This window comes from Meleagris gallopavo, chromosome 1 (assembly GCF_905368555.1).
Source record: "Meleagris gallopavo chromosome 1, MGAL_WU_HG_1.1, whole genome shotgun sequence".
In the NCBI taxonomy this organism is placed as follows: Eukaryota; Metazoa; Chordata; class Aves; order Galliformes; family Phasianidae; genus Meleagris; species Meleagris gallopavo.
The window spans coordinates 164,602,232-164,617,146 of record NC_139404.1 but is presented as its reverse complement, the minus strand read 5'-3'; the positions used below and the strand labels follow the sequence as shown (position 1 = coordinate 164,617,146).

The following is a 14,915-nucleotide window of genomic DNA, read 5'->3' as shown; positions in this document are numbered from 1 at the left end:
CATATTATAATGTTAAAAGATTACCGCCTCCAGTCCTGGGGCTTTCTGCTGATGGCATTGGTCTGCATTATATTTTACATTAAAAATATATTTTTAGGGTAAAATCTGAAAATATCTTTCCCAGGAAAAACAGGTACAGATGAAAAATGTATACTTATACCAAAGCTGGCATTTTTTATTTTATTTTTTTCAGTTATGTCAGATCATCCTGTAAGAAAAGTGAGGAGCTGGATACTTTGGGAAACATAACAATTCCTCCTGAAATGTGCCCCACATGTAAAACATGCAGAACTTTCCTTTTTTTCCCTCGCATTAGTCAGGAAAATTAAGAATAGCTAATTCAGAGGCTGGAGCAATGGCAACGTTACCCTCCTTGCCATGACAGTTCACAAAACTGGGGGGACAGAAAGCAGAAATGAGTGCTTTGCAAGTATGGCAGTTATTTCTAGAAAGCACAGCCATCTCAGCGGGGTCTGTAAACAGTTACAAGGATGTTTCACATGTTACCTACCAGTTGTATGGGGTAGTATTTGTTCTGTCTGTTGTCCTTTCTTAACTACAGCCTATGCTTTGTAGGAAAGGCCAGATGCCAGGCTCAGGTGGTTCTTGGAGCAAGAGAACCTACTGTTGACAGAGTCCTTAGCACCCAGCACTGCCAGAGGGGCAGTCATAGAGCATTCATTTCCTCCAGCCCTGCAGTCAGGAAAAGATTGCTTCTTGCTTCTAATCTGTATTTTTAATTTCCTTCTCGTTGCTGCATATAATGCTGTTTAATTCACATCTCTTTTAACTGAAAATAATGGCCAATGTACAATTATAATTTCAGATGCAATCCTCTTCCAGGATATGCCTGTGCTCTTGGGACCTGATTAGTCCCAATGTGAAAAAAAAAGTCCTGCACAGGATGTTTGCTTGAGTAGAGAGCATTTTGCAACCTGAAAATACTAATCTCATGTTTTGTGTTTCACTCTGTAAATGTCATTTTATTCTTCCACTGTTTCTGTGATCTCATTGTCTTTCTACAGAGCATCTTCTGTTAAGGGCAGTGCTGTACTTTAACTGAAGACCTCCTTTTTATTCACTTGCTGTGTTCAGCATAACATGCAAATACAGTTACATAGCCTTGGTGAATATATCCCTATTCTGGGGGCAGGAAAGTTGACCTCTATGGTATCCTTCTATTCTTAGTAGTGAACAAGAGATTTTGAACGTGAAACTTAATTTAGATCTGGATGATTTTCTTCCAGAATTTGTCTCCCTCCCTTGACAGCTACATGTCTTTTCTTAGATGGAGAATAACTGCTGTGAATAGCTCCCACCCCTCGTAAAAGTACAACAAAATGGCAGTCAAGAGTACCAGCCCTTCATGTTCAAACCAAAGCAAGAGATGGGTCATGGTCATAAGAAGCATTTTGAATGCTTGGATTTAGATTGCATGGTAAAATCCTGACTCTCTTGTAGTCAATATTTAAATACTTCTCAAATGTAATAAGCCAGGATTTCACCAGAAGATTTCTAGGATAGCTTCATTATAAGCAGGTTATAATACAATATATATGTTGTTTTATACGAGGGCAAAGGTGATCCCACCACAAGTTTTTTAACAGTTTTTTTTTTTTTTTTTCTATTTTGAGTTTCATTGCTTGAACAAAGTAATGACTTTGACCTCATTCATCTGTGACCTTCTAGTTAGCATCTCCAGAAAGTTGGATGCAATATTTTGTGGGTTTGTCTCCAGACATGGAATCAATAACATTAAGTAGGGATGCATTTTTCGATTTGAATGCTTGAAGCTATTACTAGAGCATTTCTCAAGTTCAACCAAGCATCTTACATTTGATGCTGATTCTTCCTTTAATTTTTTCTCCCTGTATCTGCTTTTCAAGCAATTACCAGACAATCCTTATCTCTGAGGAGGAGTATACCCAGGGTGAAATGTTTCAACCATTTTACTAAATTGCTCACTTTATGCTACAGTGGAAGTGATGTTATTTTTAACTACAGCCTAGTCTTCTCTTTTCACACTTAGTGGGTTAATCACTGATGATCTTTACCAAAGATACAAGACAGCTCTTAAATAAGGCTCAAATTTGTGGCCAGCTGGGCCAAGATCTAGAAAGCTAACTCCCCTCAGTTTTGGGGGAAGTCTGTTAATTCCATTGAACTTCTCAGAGTTCATGTGCTCACCATGCAGACCTTTAATGGAAATACCCAAGATACATGCTGTGAGCATCCCATGTTAGTATATACGTCAGTACACATCTGCCATAGGATGGGGCACCTTGATGCTGTTTGTGTGTCTGCCTCACACTGAGTGTGATGAAAAGAGACCTTAAACACAGGCAGAGGAGAGGCAGCTAGAGGAGAGCAGGACATGCTTAAATTGTCCCAATGGTTCAGGGCTATGGGACAACAACTGGTCACCTTTATTGATGAGGATCCCAAGAAAGAGGTGTTTGATATTTTTGCTTCACTTTTTAGTGAGTGCCACAGTTATCTCCTGGATAACCCTCTCTTCAGAAGGCTTATCTTCACAGAACAACACAAACTTGAGATTAAAAATGTTCTCTATGACACTAATATAAAAGCAATTTGGTCCTAAAATTATAAGCCAGGAAACCTTAGTGCAGAGTTTGTGGAAGGAAATTGTGTGCACTTGTTTTCTATCCAAGCTTCCCAAGCAACTGCTTGGGGTTTGTATGCTGTGCGCCTCAGTCCCAGCAAGCTGAGGTGGGTCAGCAAGTAGCTGCCTCAGCTCTGCTGGGACTCTCTGTCCTTGTGGTCAGCAATTCTGCAGCGCACAGGAATGAGTGGGCACTGCAAAATGTGCAGTGATGACAGCTGAGTGCATTAAAGGAGAGTGGGAAGAGGGTCCTGGCAGCCTTTCCGTGCCTAAGAACGTGGGGGCTGCATCCTCTGCTTGAAGCTGTGGCTCTGCCCTCTCCAGCCTCTCTGTTGTAACTGCTCCCCTTTGCAAGGGGAATGCACTCGGTCAACTCATTCATTTAACGAATGCAGTTAATTGTCTGAAGAGAGCAATCAAGAGTAACTATGCTGCGCTGGGATGAGAATAACCCCCTGAGGAGAGGGAGATTTGGTTTCTCATTATGGGTGTGCTGCGTTGTTAGATGATGTAAGGAGTAGGTGTCCTGAACGGAGAGAGACCCCAGCTGTTCCCAGGCATTAGAGACCTCAATTATTGCCTGTATTCGTATTCTGTGATGATGGGGCTCGGATAACAGGGTGAGGAATGGCTGTCTCTTATCCTTGCCCACTTTTTTTCTATTCCAGGCGTTTATTTGTAGCCCTTCCATCACTCATTTCCTCTCATTTCCTTCAATTTAAGGCATGTAGATTATGATAAATTCAAGCAACTAGGACCATTTGCAGATCAGCAGCTTTCCTATTTACCACAGGAATGAGGAATGACCACCTTGTTAATTCAATACCATGAGGGTTGAAAAATAACAGGACTGTGTTATCCTCAGCCCTTAGAAGTTCTCACACACTGATCAAGGCTTCCCAAGTTTCCCCTTTGCTGCCCCAGCTCTGATTCGGTGTGTTAGAAAATGGCAATTAAGTTTAATTAGCACAGTGCAGATCTCTCTGCTGGCTGAATAACTGTCTCTGCACTTTCAGGCATGATCCAACACTATGGGAAGGCAAACTGCTACAGTAGATGTAAGAGCATTCAGACACAGAATCATTGAATCATAGAATGGTTTGGGTTGGAAGGGACCTTTAAATCACCTAGTTCTAACCCCCTGCTATAGGCAGAGACACCTCCCTCTCCAAACCAGGTTGCTCAAAGCCCCATCCAGCCTGGCCTTGAATGCTTCCAGGGATTGGGCATCCACAGCCTCTCTGGGCAACCTGTTCCAGTGTCTCACCACCCTCACAGTCAAGAATTTCTTCCTAGTATCTAGTCTAAATCTACCCTCAAATGCATGGTTTGAGCTGCTTGAAGCTGAGCTTTCACAAATAACCCCTTTATTAATATGTAGCAAGAAATCACACTACTGTCCCTAGCTGGACGTGTCAGAGCAGCAAGTCCCTTTCTTTTGGAGTGAACACCCATCATCTGAGGGAGAAAAAGAGAGAACTCTGAAACACAATGATAAAACCTATTCAGCCACCCACTCAGCAAATCAAAAAAGTTTTTTGACTTCATATTTTACATGAGCTCCACAGGGAGACAGTTCTTCAATGCCCAGAGCTACCTGACATTTTAATAATATCTGATCATTATGTACAGTCTTTCATCCCAAAGCATTTCTCCCTAGTATTTATACAGGCATCATCCCATCATTTCTAGTGAGTAAATGAATAATGTTCTGCCTTACGCATATGCAGCTGTGCGCTTAACCCATACTGCACACAAGATAGATTGGCTCGTTATCGCAGAACTTGGGCTCCCCCACAACCACCCTAAGGATGAGGATGATGTGCCCCATCTCTGCTTCAGCCACAAGGTGGAAGCTGGCAATGAGGTCTATCTTGTCTCCCTCATCTCTGCACTTGTGAAGCTCCATCAAGAGTCCTGCATCCAGGTCCCAGTACAAGAAGGATGTGGAGCTGTTGGAGTGGGTCAAGAGGAGGCCACAAAGGTGATCAGAGGGCTGGAGCAGCTCTTCTATGAAGATAGGCTAAGGGAGTTGAACTTATTCAGCCTGCACAAGAGAAAGCTCCAGTGAAACCTCACTGCAGCCCTCCAACACTTGAAGCAGGAGGGAGACCAACATTTTTCGTGGTCTGATAATGATATAAAGAGGGGGAATGGTTTTAACTTTAAAAAAAAAAAACAGAGAGAGAGAGAGAAGAGAGGGAGAGAGAGATTTAGATTATCTATTAGGAGGAAATTTTTTACTCAGAGAGTGGTGAGGCACTGACACAAGTTTTCCAGAGGAGCTGTGGATGCCCCATTCCTGGAGGCCAGGTTGAATGGGACCCTGGGCAGCTTGGTCTAGTGAATGGCAGCCCTGCCTACAGCAGAGGGGATGGAACTGGATGGTCTTTAAGGTCCCTTCCAACCCAAGCCATTCTGTGATTCTGTCACTCTATCATTTACAAACAGAGATTCCTGTGAATATGGGTGTTGCCCTGTGTTTTAAGATAACTAGAATTACTGTCTTTCAAATCCAGACCGTGGTGAAAGTCTGATCACTCTAATAAATCATGTGTATTGTTTTGGTTTTCCCCAGTTGTTTCCTTTTATTTCAACAAAAACATTCTCTAAATGATTCAACATCCTGGAAGGAAAGTGAATTGTCTTTTTTTTTCCTTTTTAGCTTTTTTTTTTTTTCTTCTTTGTTTTTCTCTGTATTAATTTTAATTTAGTAGTGATTGCTGGAATGATATTTGTGTTAACGAACTTTTGAACGGGCTTTGAGAAGTTCTCAGCCTCAAGTAAACACAAAAGATCCTCCCTTATAATGCTGTCAGTGGTGCTGGTGGGTAGGTAATGCTGTCATTCAGCCAACCACTGGTTTGCTTCAATTCCCTATTGCAAAGCGTGCACAATGACAATTACCTTTTCCCTTGCAAAACAACCACCTTCACACTGCATGAAACATCTGTGTTAAGTCATCAGGAACCTACACATAAATCCAACTTTAGAAGCAACCTGATCATGCTTTTAGAAATAGGCATGAAGTAAGTTTCATATTAGTCATCCATATTTTGCATATGTACATCCCAATAAAATAGACACGCTCAAATACAATGAGAACAATATGAAGACATAGTTTCTGTGAAAAAAGCATTTTCACATTATTGCTACTTGCCTAAACTCAGCAGGTGAAAGTTATAATAGAGAAAGCTTTGTAATGAAAAAGTTAAAAGCATCTCTCTGGCAAATGGGTTGGAAAAATAGGATGTCAAGAGCACCATAATACAATTAATCTTCACTCCTGAAAACATTTCTATCATCTAGGATAAATCAAACAAACTAATCTTATATGCACAGTGCTGTGTTTCAAATGCTTCGTTTGCAAGGTCTTAAGTTTGCTGTTCTAGTTTTTCTTCATTGCTGTTCCTATGATTTTAATACCAGATAACATTTCAAGCCAATTGTCAACAGTATTACTGCCAGTGTACTCTTAAATTTACTGTCGTGGTACAATTTTCTTTATTAACATATTTTAAAAGTAAATTTCCACATTAGTATACTTTAAAGGTAATTACAATTTGCTGTGGCTGACAAATGTAACACTGGTTTATTGCGTAGCTCAAAATAAGTTATGAAGTTTTGATCTGAGTGAATAGATGACACCTGTTCTCTATCATTTCTAATGATAAACGAGTCACAAGCACAAACTGTTACAATATTCACCAGCAGTGTAGCATATGGCAAATACATACTTCTGCATCACTAGTTAGACAGCGGTAGGATAAACATCCCTTGAGACCCTGTGTGGGGAATAAAAAAATGAAAAACAAGAAGTTGCCAGCCTAGAGTGGTGGGCTTTAATCCAGCTATGGCTAGGGGGGCAGCTTGCAAATTAGTGAGGAAACAGGTTGGGCTTGTAAGAAAATGGATCAGGATGGCAAGATTAAGAGAGTCCTTGGTGAGGATAACACGGGACAGATGGAGATCCGCTTCCGATTCCCATATACAAACATACCTGGGAAACAAAGAGGAAGAGATGGAGTACCGTGTGCTGACACAGAACTGTTGTATCGCTGAGATAACAGGGACGTGGGACAGCACATTCATCTTGGGTTCGGTGAAGGATGGGAAAAAGAGGCAAGCTTTTACATGTTTCTTGTGTGAAGTTTGAATGTGTGAAGCTTGTCTGTGGAACAGGCAGCAGGCCGGCTGAAAACTGGCAGATCCGGATCAGAGGAACCCACCTTTACCACATCCCCTGGAAAAAGGATGGAACAAGATAGCTTGGGAGTTGTTCTTCTGGAAGGAGGTTAGGAGCTGCCAATATGGATTTACCTGGAGTAAATCATTCTTGACCAATCTGATTGCCTCTCTGTTGAAATGACTCTTTGCCTGCAGGGATTGCAGTCCCCCCTGACTTTTGTAGGGTTTTGGAACAAGGCATCCTATAGCATCTGTATGTCCAATGTGGGATGTCTGACAGGCTGGACTCCGAGATCAAGGTCACAGCTGTTAACCTCTACTTTGCCAATCACACTGAGATATCACATCCTCTTTGGGGTCTCCTGCACGGGACAGACCAGAGCAAGCTCATCAAAGGCCACCATGACAGTCAGTGGCTGGAGCACTGAGCTTGTGAGGAGAGAACAAGGGAACAGGTCTGGTTCTTGCCTGGAGATTATATGTGATTATCTGAGTCATGATCACTGCCTGTGATTATACTCCTACATTTCTACTCCTACATTTTTGCATTTGCAAAGAAATCTGATTTAAGTTAAATTTAAATAAGATTTTTCATTGTAGTTGAACTCAAGGTGAGGTGAATAATTTTGAATTCACCATGGATCAGAGCACATACAAGACAGCACCCATTCTTGACTGACAAGCATATTAAACTGTCACAAGTTGTCCTGTACCTCATACTTTCATATGCCCATATATTTAAGGGCTTGACTTGATGAGCATTAAATCTAATGCAAGATTTCCATTCACTTCATTGGAAATTGGATTAGATTCCATTCTGGTTAAAACAGCAAGATAAAATTTTCTGATGTAGGTCTGGGATATGTTTAATAAAAGACCAGCGAAGTAAACACAACTGTGCCAGACTTTAGGAGAAGTACAGGTAAATGAAAGTAAAATTGCATGCTCTTTGTGTCGCAGGCCAGTTTATACTCCTCTTTGCAGTGGAAACCTGCACACCCATCAATAAGTAGAATCTGGACAATCAGTTATGAAATCTGAGCTTGTGTTCTCTGGACTCAGAGCAGGCAAACTTGCCTTTCAAGAGCTTAAAGACTCCAGATTCAGTATCATGTGTGTGGGTTTTTCTTCTATCAAAACCATAAAATTGCATTTCGTTTTGAAGCTTATAGCATCTCTCTGCCTTGCTGTTAATAGCTTGCAAGATTTTTGCTCGTGTATCAGAGATACAGCTTTTTCTCCTACTTGGAAATCCTCTGGCTGATGAGAAATTGTTGTGTATCCCATACAGTCAGCGTGTGTCTGCTGCGTCCAGCATATAGTAATCCTTCCTTCTGCCACTGCTCTAAACACAGATAACTTGCTTTGTACAAACTTCAGCATGACCTACAAACTGTTCCAGATTTTTTAACATGTCCTTCAGAAGGCTAATATTATTCTTACCTCCCCACTACAAAAATCTACAGAATTCCAGATACTGCAACAAAGGAAATGAGGTCTTTGAAGACAATCTGCAGTCATCGTTCCCCCTAGGTTTAACGGTAATCATCAAACAGCTGGATTACCCAGTATCTCAGCTCTTGGGATATTTACATCCTGATCATATGCCAGGTGTTTTCAATGTCACATTCATTAAATTCTATATGCTGCCTTTCAAACAGAGTCTTGAACAAGAGGTGAAGTGGATGTGCACTTTTGCAGGAGTGGCTTCCAGGTAGGCCAGCTGTCCTGCTCAGCCATTGAGCAGTGTTTATGCAGAATGGAAGTCTACTCTCTCTCCATTTTTAGAGATCCTGCCTGGCAGATGTTCTGTGGTTCACAGATGGCTAAAAAGAACTATTTTTGCTAAGGATAGAAGCCCCACCACATCTCCTGCTTTTCAGGACTTCTGTATCTTCCTCTGGTGGTGTAGCTCTCTCAAGAATACCTCTCTCATTTGCTTATGTCTATGCATGGCTTCCAGCTGCACTGCATGAACTGTGGTGGACAGTAAGACAAATGTGACTAAACCTAGATTAAGCCTTCTGCCTACTGTATTTAGTTCTTGCAAGGTGATTTCATTTCTAATACACATTAGCTTTGCACATGCTCAGCTGTGTTCTTCTCTGATGCAGTAACTGACAGATGGTAGCAAAATATTCCTTTTATAATGAAACCTGCTGAAGGAGACAACTTAGGGCCTCAGAAAATACCATTTGCTAAATGAAAGATAGTCTGCAGGAAAGAAAGGAAATACTGTAATGTAGTATATATATTAAATAATTTTCCTCAGGCACCTTGTGATCAGTAGATTTTTCTCATGTCAGAGAGGTGACCTAGCTGTTTGTTCCCAGTTAGTTATTGCCTCATTCACCTTTATATACTCCTTAAAGTCATGTTTCTGTGGGTTGGTGTAAGTAGTGCCTCTAACAGATGTGCAAATTAACTGTGTGAGGATAAGTTGTAGAGGCTTCTTGAGTACTAGATTTGTACCTGCATTGTGTAGTCAGATATTTTAAGGTTTTCACCTGTACTATAACAACTCTCATTTCTGGATGAATTACATGTTAATTTTTTTTGACTCAATTATGTCCATTTCTCTTAAATTGCTATTAATTCCTAGCAGTACTGCTATTGCATCCTTTGTCTGGCTATGTATACTGTGGATTTCTTTTCATGGCCTGGGAAAGCTTATTTGGGGAGCTGAATAAATCAGAATTGTCTAATTTATCATCTGAGGCAGGCAGTTTTGGATGGCAGAAACCTTCCCTTTCCAAACCTTCAAGAACCTGCAACCGTTTTCTAAAGCCACACTATTGCTGACTAGCTGTTTTTGCCATTCTGTGTTTCCACAGGCTCCCTGGTAACCCATTTTTTACTCCTTTATCCTCCACACTAATATACAGTTAAGGAGGACTTGATGTGACTTCCTTTAGCATCCGTTTACACTGTCCTATAAATCATACAGAATGTTCTGCACAGGCTCAAATCTAGAAATTAAACGAGAATCCATCTGTTCATTGCTCCCAGTGGGAATATAGTTTCTTTCTCCGTCTCTCTTCTTGACAAAACTTCTAATCCCATCTGAAACTGCTGTGTGTTGTTGTATTTGGGGCCTGTTATATCAAATACATATCTCTCTCCTTTCTCGTTCCCCTCTCAGGAGTTGTTATTTTTAGACTGCTTTTCTATCGCTTCAAAAAGTTATATCTTAACCTGTATGAGCACTGGTGGCATATGTTGCACTGCTCTTCTGCTCCAGCTTCAGGAAATCTGCCATCCAGCTCTGTTCTTCTCATCTGTAACCTCCTTATCATTGCTGCTCTTACAGAGAAATTCATATGAATGCTTCTCTTAGTTCTGATTCTTGCCTGGACTTTCTGTCACTGCTTTCAGGTGCCATGGCCAGCAGTAGATCACAGAATCACAGAATCACAGAATCACAGAATGGCCAGGGTTGGAAGGGACCTCAAGGATCATCAAGCTCCAACACCCCTGCCACATGCAGGGCCACCAGCCTTCCCATTTAATACTAGACCAGGCTGCCCAGGGCCCCATCCAACCTGGCCTTGAACACCTCTAGGAATGGGCATCCACAACCTCTCTGGGCAGCCTGTTCCAGCACCTCACCACTCTCTCTGTAAAGAATTTCCCCCTGACATCCAACCTAAATCTCCCCTCCCTCATGTTTGCATTAGCCTTTGGCTGTGGCAAGGAGAGGAATCAGTAGTGCTGGGCAACTGAGGGTATATTCCTGTTGCTGTAATGTGTCCTGTGCAGTGCAGTACTACAGGAGCATTGGTGTCAAGGTGATGTAGTTGCCAGAGCATTCAGACATACCATTATTTTAAGAAGATATCATTGCAACTCTTGATCTACTGCCTCTTTCCTACCTCTTGGTGCCTAATTCTGTACTACAAAGATTGTAGCCAATGAGGAAAATAGAACAGGCATCTCTAAGGTCCTGTTTATTTTAACTTAAGTAAATGACCAAAATATGTGACAAAAAAAACTTCTAATTTATTTTCTGTTGACTAAAAAACATCATAGGTGCACCACCTTACATGCATACACTACACATAGGTATCTGATCACAAGACATTGGTCACCATAGCTGCTGCAAACCAAAGCTAAGAATGAATCTCACACCTCGTTCATTGTGTGGGTGAAGGTCTAACAGAGTCCCTTACTGCCAGGGGCTAAGGATACACATTCAGTCATTCAAATCCATATACAGTTTTGTAGCTGGTGCATGGCAGCTTGTTCCACTTCACAGCACGAGGGAATATTTGAACCCATGACGCATCCCAGCCATCAGGCACTGCGTATTGAGAAGCTGCTCCTTGGTGCCAGCCTATAAAGAGCACAGAGCACGTCACTGTGTGTGTGCTTAGTGGGGTTTTTTTTTCAGAATGAGGAAGTGTTGACTCTTTTCACCCGTCTCACATCTTGTGAAGATTTTTCTCATCTATAAATAGTCAGATTGGACACATTTGAAGCTTTTTTCTTATTATTATTTTCTGTGGATTATTCACACCTCCAGAAATGCCCTAGAACCACACAGCCCAGTGTCTCTTTTTTATTGCCAAAATAATTGCTCTCCAATGATTTTGGAGCAAGGTACCACACAAATGTTGTGTCACAAACACACAAATGTGTGTTTTAGACAGGCCACAGCATTAAACCAGGTAGCAGAAATTAGACTGTGTGCTAGTAGAAACAGTGGAAATCTGATTGGCTGCCTAGTCCTAACAGCACCCCTTGACTCCCTCAGCCAGAACAAGAGCCTGTTCTTTCCCAGTCCCTCCCCAGATCATCTGCAGCTTCATGCTCTTTGCTTCTGAGGTTTTGCAAGGAACTACTGAGCATTTCACACAGCAGATGCAGCAGTGTGAGTCACTGCCTCACCAGGAACACATCACTGTACATCCGTCACTCCATGGAAACAGCCCATGTATATGCTTGAATACTGTGCAGTGCACTTTAGAACCACTTACATGCCTTTGAAGTAGAGATAATTTGCTTACTTCACATATGCCCAAGAGGAGAGCAATCTGCATTGCACATCTGCCTGGGTACCTCTGATGGAACATCTAGCATGTGATAGCTTGGCTTAGATTTGGATGGTTCAAGCCACCTGATTGAAGAAAACGGAGCTCAAAACAGGAGCCTTGACCACTTTGGCCTTACGGCTGACTCTCCCTCAATCTCCAGAACAAGGTGGTTGCATACAGACTGCCTATTAGGAATGGTCCTTAAAGTATGCCTGGAGATTGCTTGGAACAGGGGCCAACATCATGCTGGGCATAGGCTGGAGAGTGTAACAGGGTAGATGGTTACGCTTGAGTATGTAGAAACATTTCTGGTGACTGTTGAATTTACTCATGTAGCTGTAGCTGAATGTTTCCAGCTATGTTCCCTAGAGGCGGTCTTTGTTTACAGCTTTAATAGCTAGAAAATGTGATTTTTCTGACCATCTCCACACTTTATGGCACATCTTTCAAGCTGTTGTAATGAAGAAGCACTGGCAACACAGTTATTACTTACTTCATAAGCAAAATTTGTCTCCTGGGCAGTTCTTGGCTTAAAGGGACTTCAAAAAGTGTCTTAATATTCTGCAAACAAATCAATTATTTATAATTGTCTTGTCTTTAGATGTGAATTAAAGTAATTACCTTTTTTTTAATAGAAAGTTGAAAAAGAAGCAGACAGGTTTAATTGAAGTAAATATAGTTTCCATGACTACCTGTTTTGTTTTTTTAAACTTTATAGGAAATCAATGTATTGACAGTAGCATTGGTCAACCAAGAAAGAGAAAAAACTTCTGAGAAACGAAGTCCAGGTCTAAAATCAGAGAAAGAGGCACTACTAATAGGTATGATAATCCAAATACGTTTTTTGAGAACAAACTGTCTTCTGGCAAGTTTTTGTTTTGCACATGTGTTTACATGCATCTTTGCATTAAAAAATGAGAAAAGAAAACCTATCTTTCATTTGGATTCAGATTGGCTTTTAGTAAAATACTGCAAGTAAAGTTTTCCTTTCTGAAAAAATCAGAAAAAATAATAAAAAGATGGTTTGCATTTAGAATTGTGGGATGAACATGTGAGGATTTGCTTTATATCAAGATCTAGCAAGCAAGAATTGTATAACTTATTAACTGATAACTGGAAGAAATTGTGAAGGAGAAAGAGATGGAAATATTAGCAAAGTACCAAGCGAAAAAGTGTGTGCTGGTTGTACTAAGCAAACCAGATTTATGCTTTTGACATTAGATGAGGGAATTAGAGACATGAATATTCATAAAGAATACCACAAGGACTGTCACATCCTCCACTAACAATAGAATCATTGAAATAAACTCTATAAGAATACCGAAAAACTCAAGCTCAGAGGTGGTGGGCAAGGTTGCTAGTAGCTGATGCAGAGACACACAGGAACATCATGTGCCCATGCTGCCCTTGGAGGGAACACACCCCGCTGACATCAGGGCACGGTTTGTGTTTGGTTTCAGCGGGCAGGTTTTCATGGAGTCTAAGGGCCGTGGTCCCAAGTGCTCCCTAAGGCATGCTTGCCATTTGCTATAACACTAAAAAACTAGGTTTCTTTTAATTGGTTGGGTCCTTTCATAAAATCAGCAGTATCCTGGTAGGGGGCAGTTTCACAACCAGCATAATTTGTTTAAATGCAATTTATTCACTGGGAAAGTTGCTACTTTCTTGCTAGATCATGGAATCAGACTGGCTGGACTGAAGAGGTCATTTAAAAGTGAAAAAATGCATTTAAATGTTTAAAGGACTTAGCACACTACAGCAAACTTGCAGTGAGATATGGAACAGTGTGATATATGAAAGTATATAAATTAAATTTATTTTGGTTATTATAGCTTTTGGATCTTTTAATTGTTATGAATGATATTTGATCTATTGATGGGTAACTTCCAGAAGAAAGATAGCATGGATGGGATTTTAAGAATAGAATAAAGAGCTTTTCTTTTCCAAGTCACTCATTATTTGACCATGACAAGTAGGAGAAGTTTCCCAAAGTGGGTATCATCCGCTCTCTGGTGACATGCCCTGATAAATATGTAGTCTCAGCCCAGGTGTCACTCATCATAAATTCCCACAATTGGCTCATTGTAACAGCCCAAAATCAAAGGATTGTTCAAGATGGACTTCATGTTACCTCTTCCTCTGAGACATATTCAGGCATCATAGGGTAGAATGGGTCCTGCCTCCACCTACTTACTGTGTTCATCTCTGTTTTCACAACAGTGACTATTGTCTTAGAGGAAAAGAGTATAAAAGAAAAACAAAATTACTGAAAAGTTACTGTGGAACTTCACTCAGCAACTACAAGATATTTACAAATGACTTTTTCTTTGCCTGGCATGAAAGAACTGTCTTTGAACATTCTGTGCTGAAAAGTCCTGGGCACACATACAAAAAATACAATGCCACTGGTAAAACAGTGATTTGAACTGACTGGAAATCGGATTTCCAGTTAGTCTACCCAACTGGTTAGTCTTGACTTTTGCCTCAAGAGCTCGTGTGTGTGTGTGTGTATGGACACACATACTGCAAGGAATGCAATTGCCTCTGGCATGTGCCATTGTATAAAATTAAATATACACCTTTCTCTTTGCGTGATCAGAAGTTTGTAGATGCTATTGGAAAAATAAAGGAAGGAAAAAGTTGTTCTTTGCAAAGCTAGTCTAAAATGAGTTAAATATGACTGATCATTTTCAACCATGGCCAGATAATCAAAATCTGAAATCCAATATTATCCTAATTCATTCGGCACCAAGAAAGCAGTATGGCCTGCAGTGCACAAGATACAGTGACCCATTTTTGTCATTTGTTAGCATTTTTAATCCTGGTGTTTATGCTTTAAATATAAGGAACTTCCCCTACGGTGGTTCAGCTAAGAAACCCATCCAAACAGAGCTGAAAGTATTTGCTCTGATTCTTACAGTTCAACTCTCCCCAAACAGTAAGTAACATACATGCCATTCTGTATTTTCACTGCTTGTTTAGAAGAGGAGAAATTGGATTGTGCTTTTAATAGCAATCCTGCTACCCCAAATCTTGTTTTCTATGGTCATTATTATGCCATTACTTGATTT

The 14,915-nt window shown here is 40.7% G+C and overlaps 1 protein-coding gene across 5 annotated transcripts in view; it reads left to right on the top strand.

The window, feature by feature from the left end:
* ENOX1 (ecto-NOX disulfide-thiol exchanger 1) overlaps positions 1-14,915 on the top strand; it is a 365,131-nt gene that overhangs the window by 345,637 nt on the left and 4,579 nt on the right. For 4 of the 5 annotated variants that reach the window (XM_085215818.1, XM_085215817.1, XM_085215815.1 and 1 more), the window contains one exon: positions 12,563-12,665. The exons of the other annotated variant lie outside the window; for it this stretch is intronic. In XM_085215818.1, coding sequence (XP_085071944.1) covers positions 12,563-12,665 — 103 coding nt within the window. The remainder of the gene's footprint in view (positions 1-12,562; positions 12,666-14,915) is intronic. 5 annotated transcript variants of the gene reach the window in all.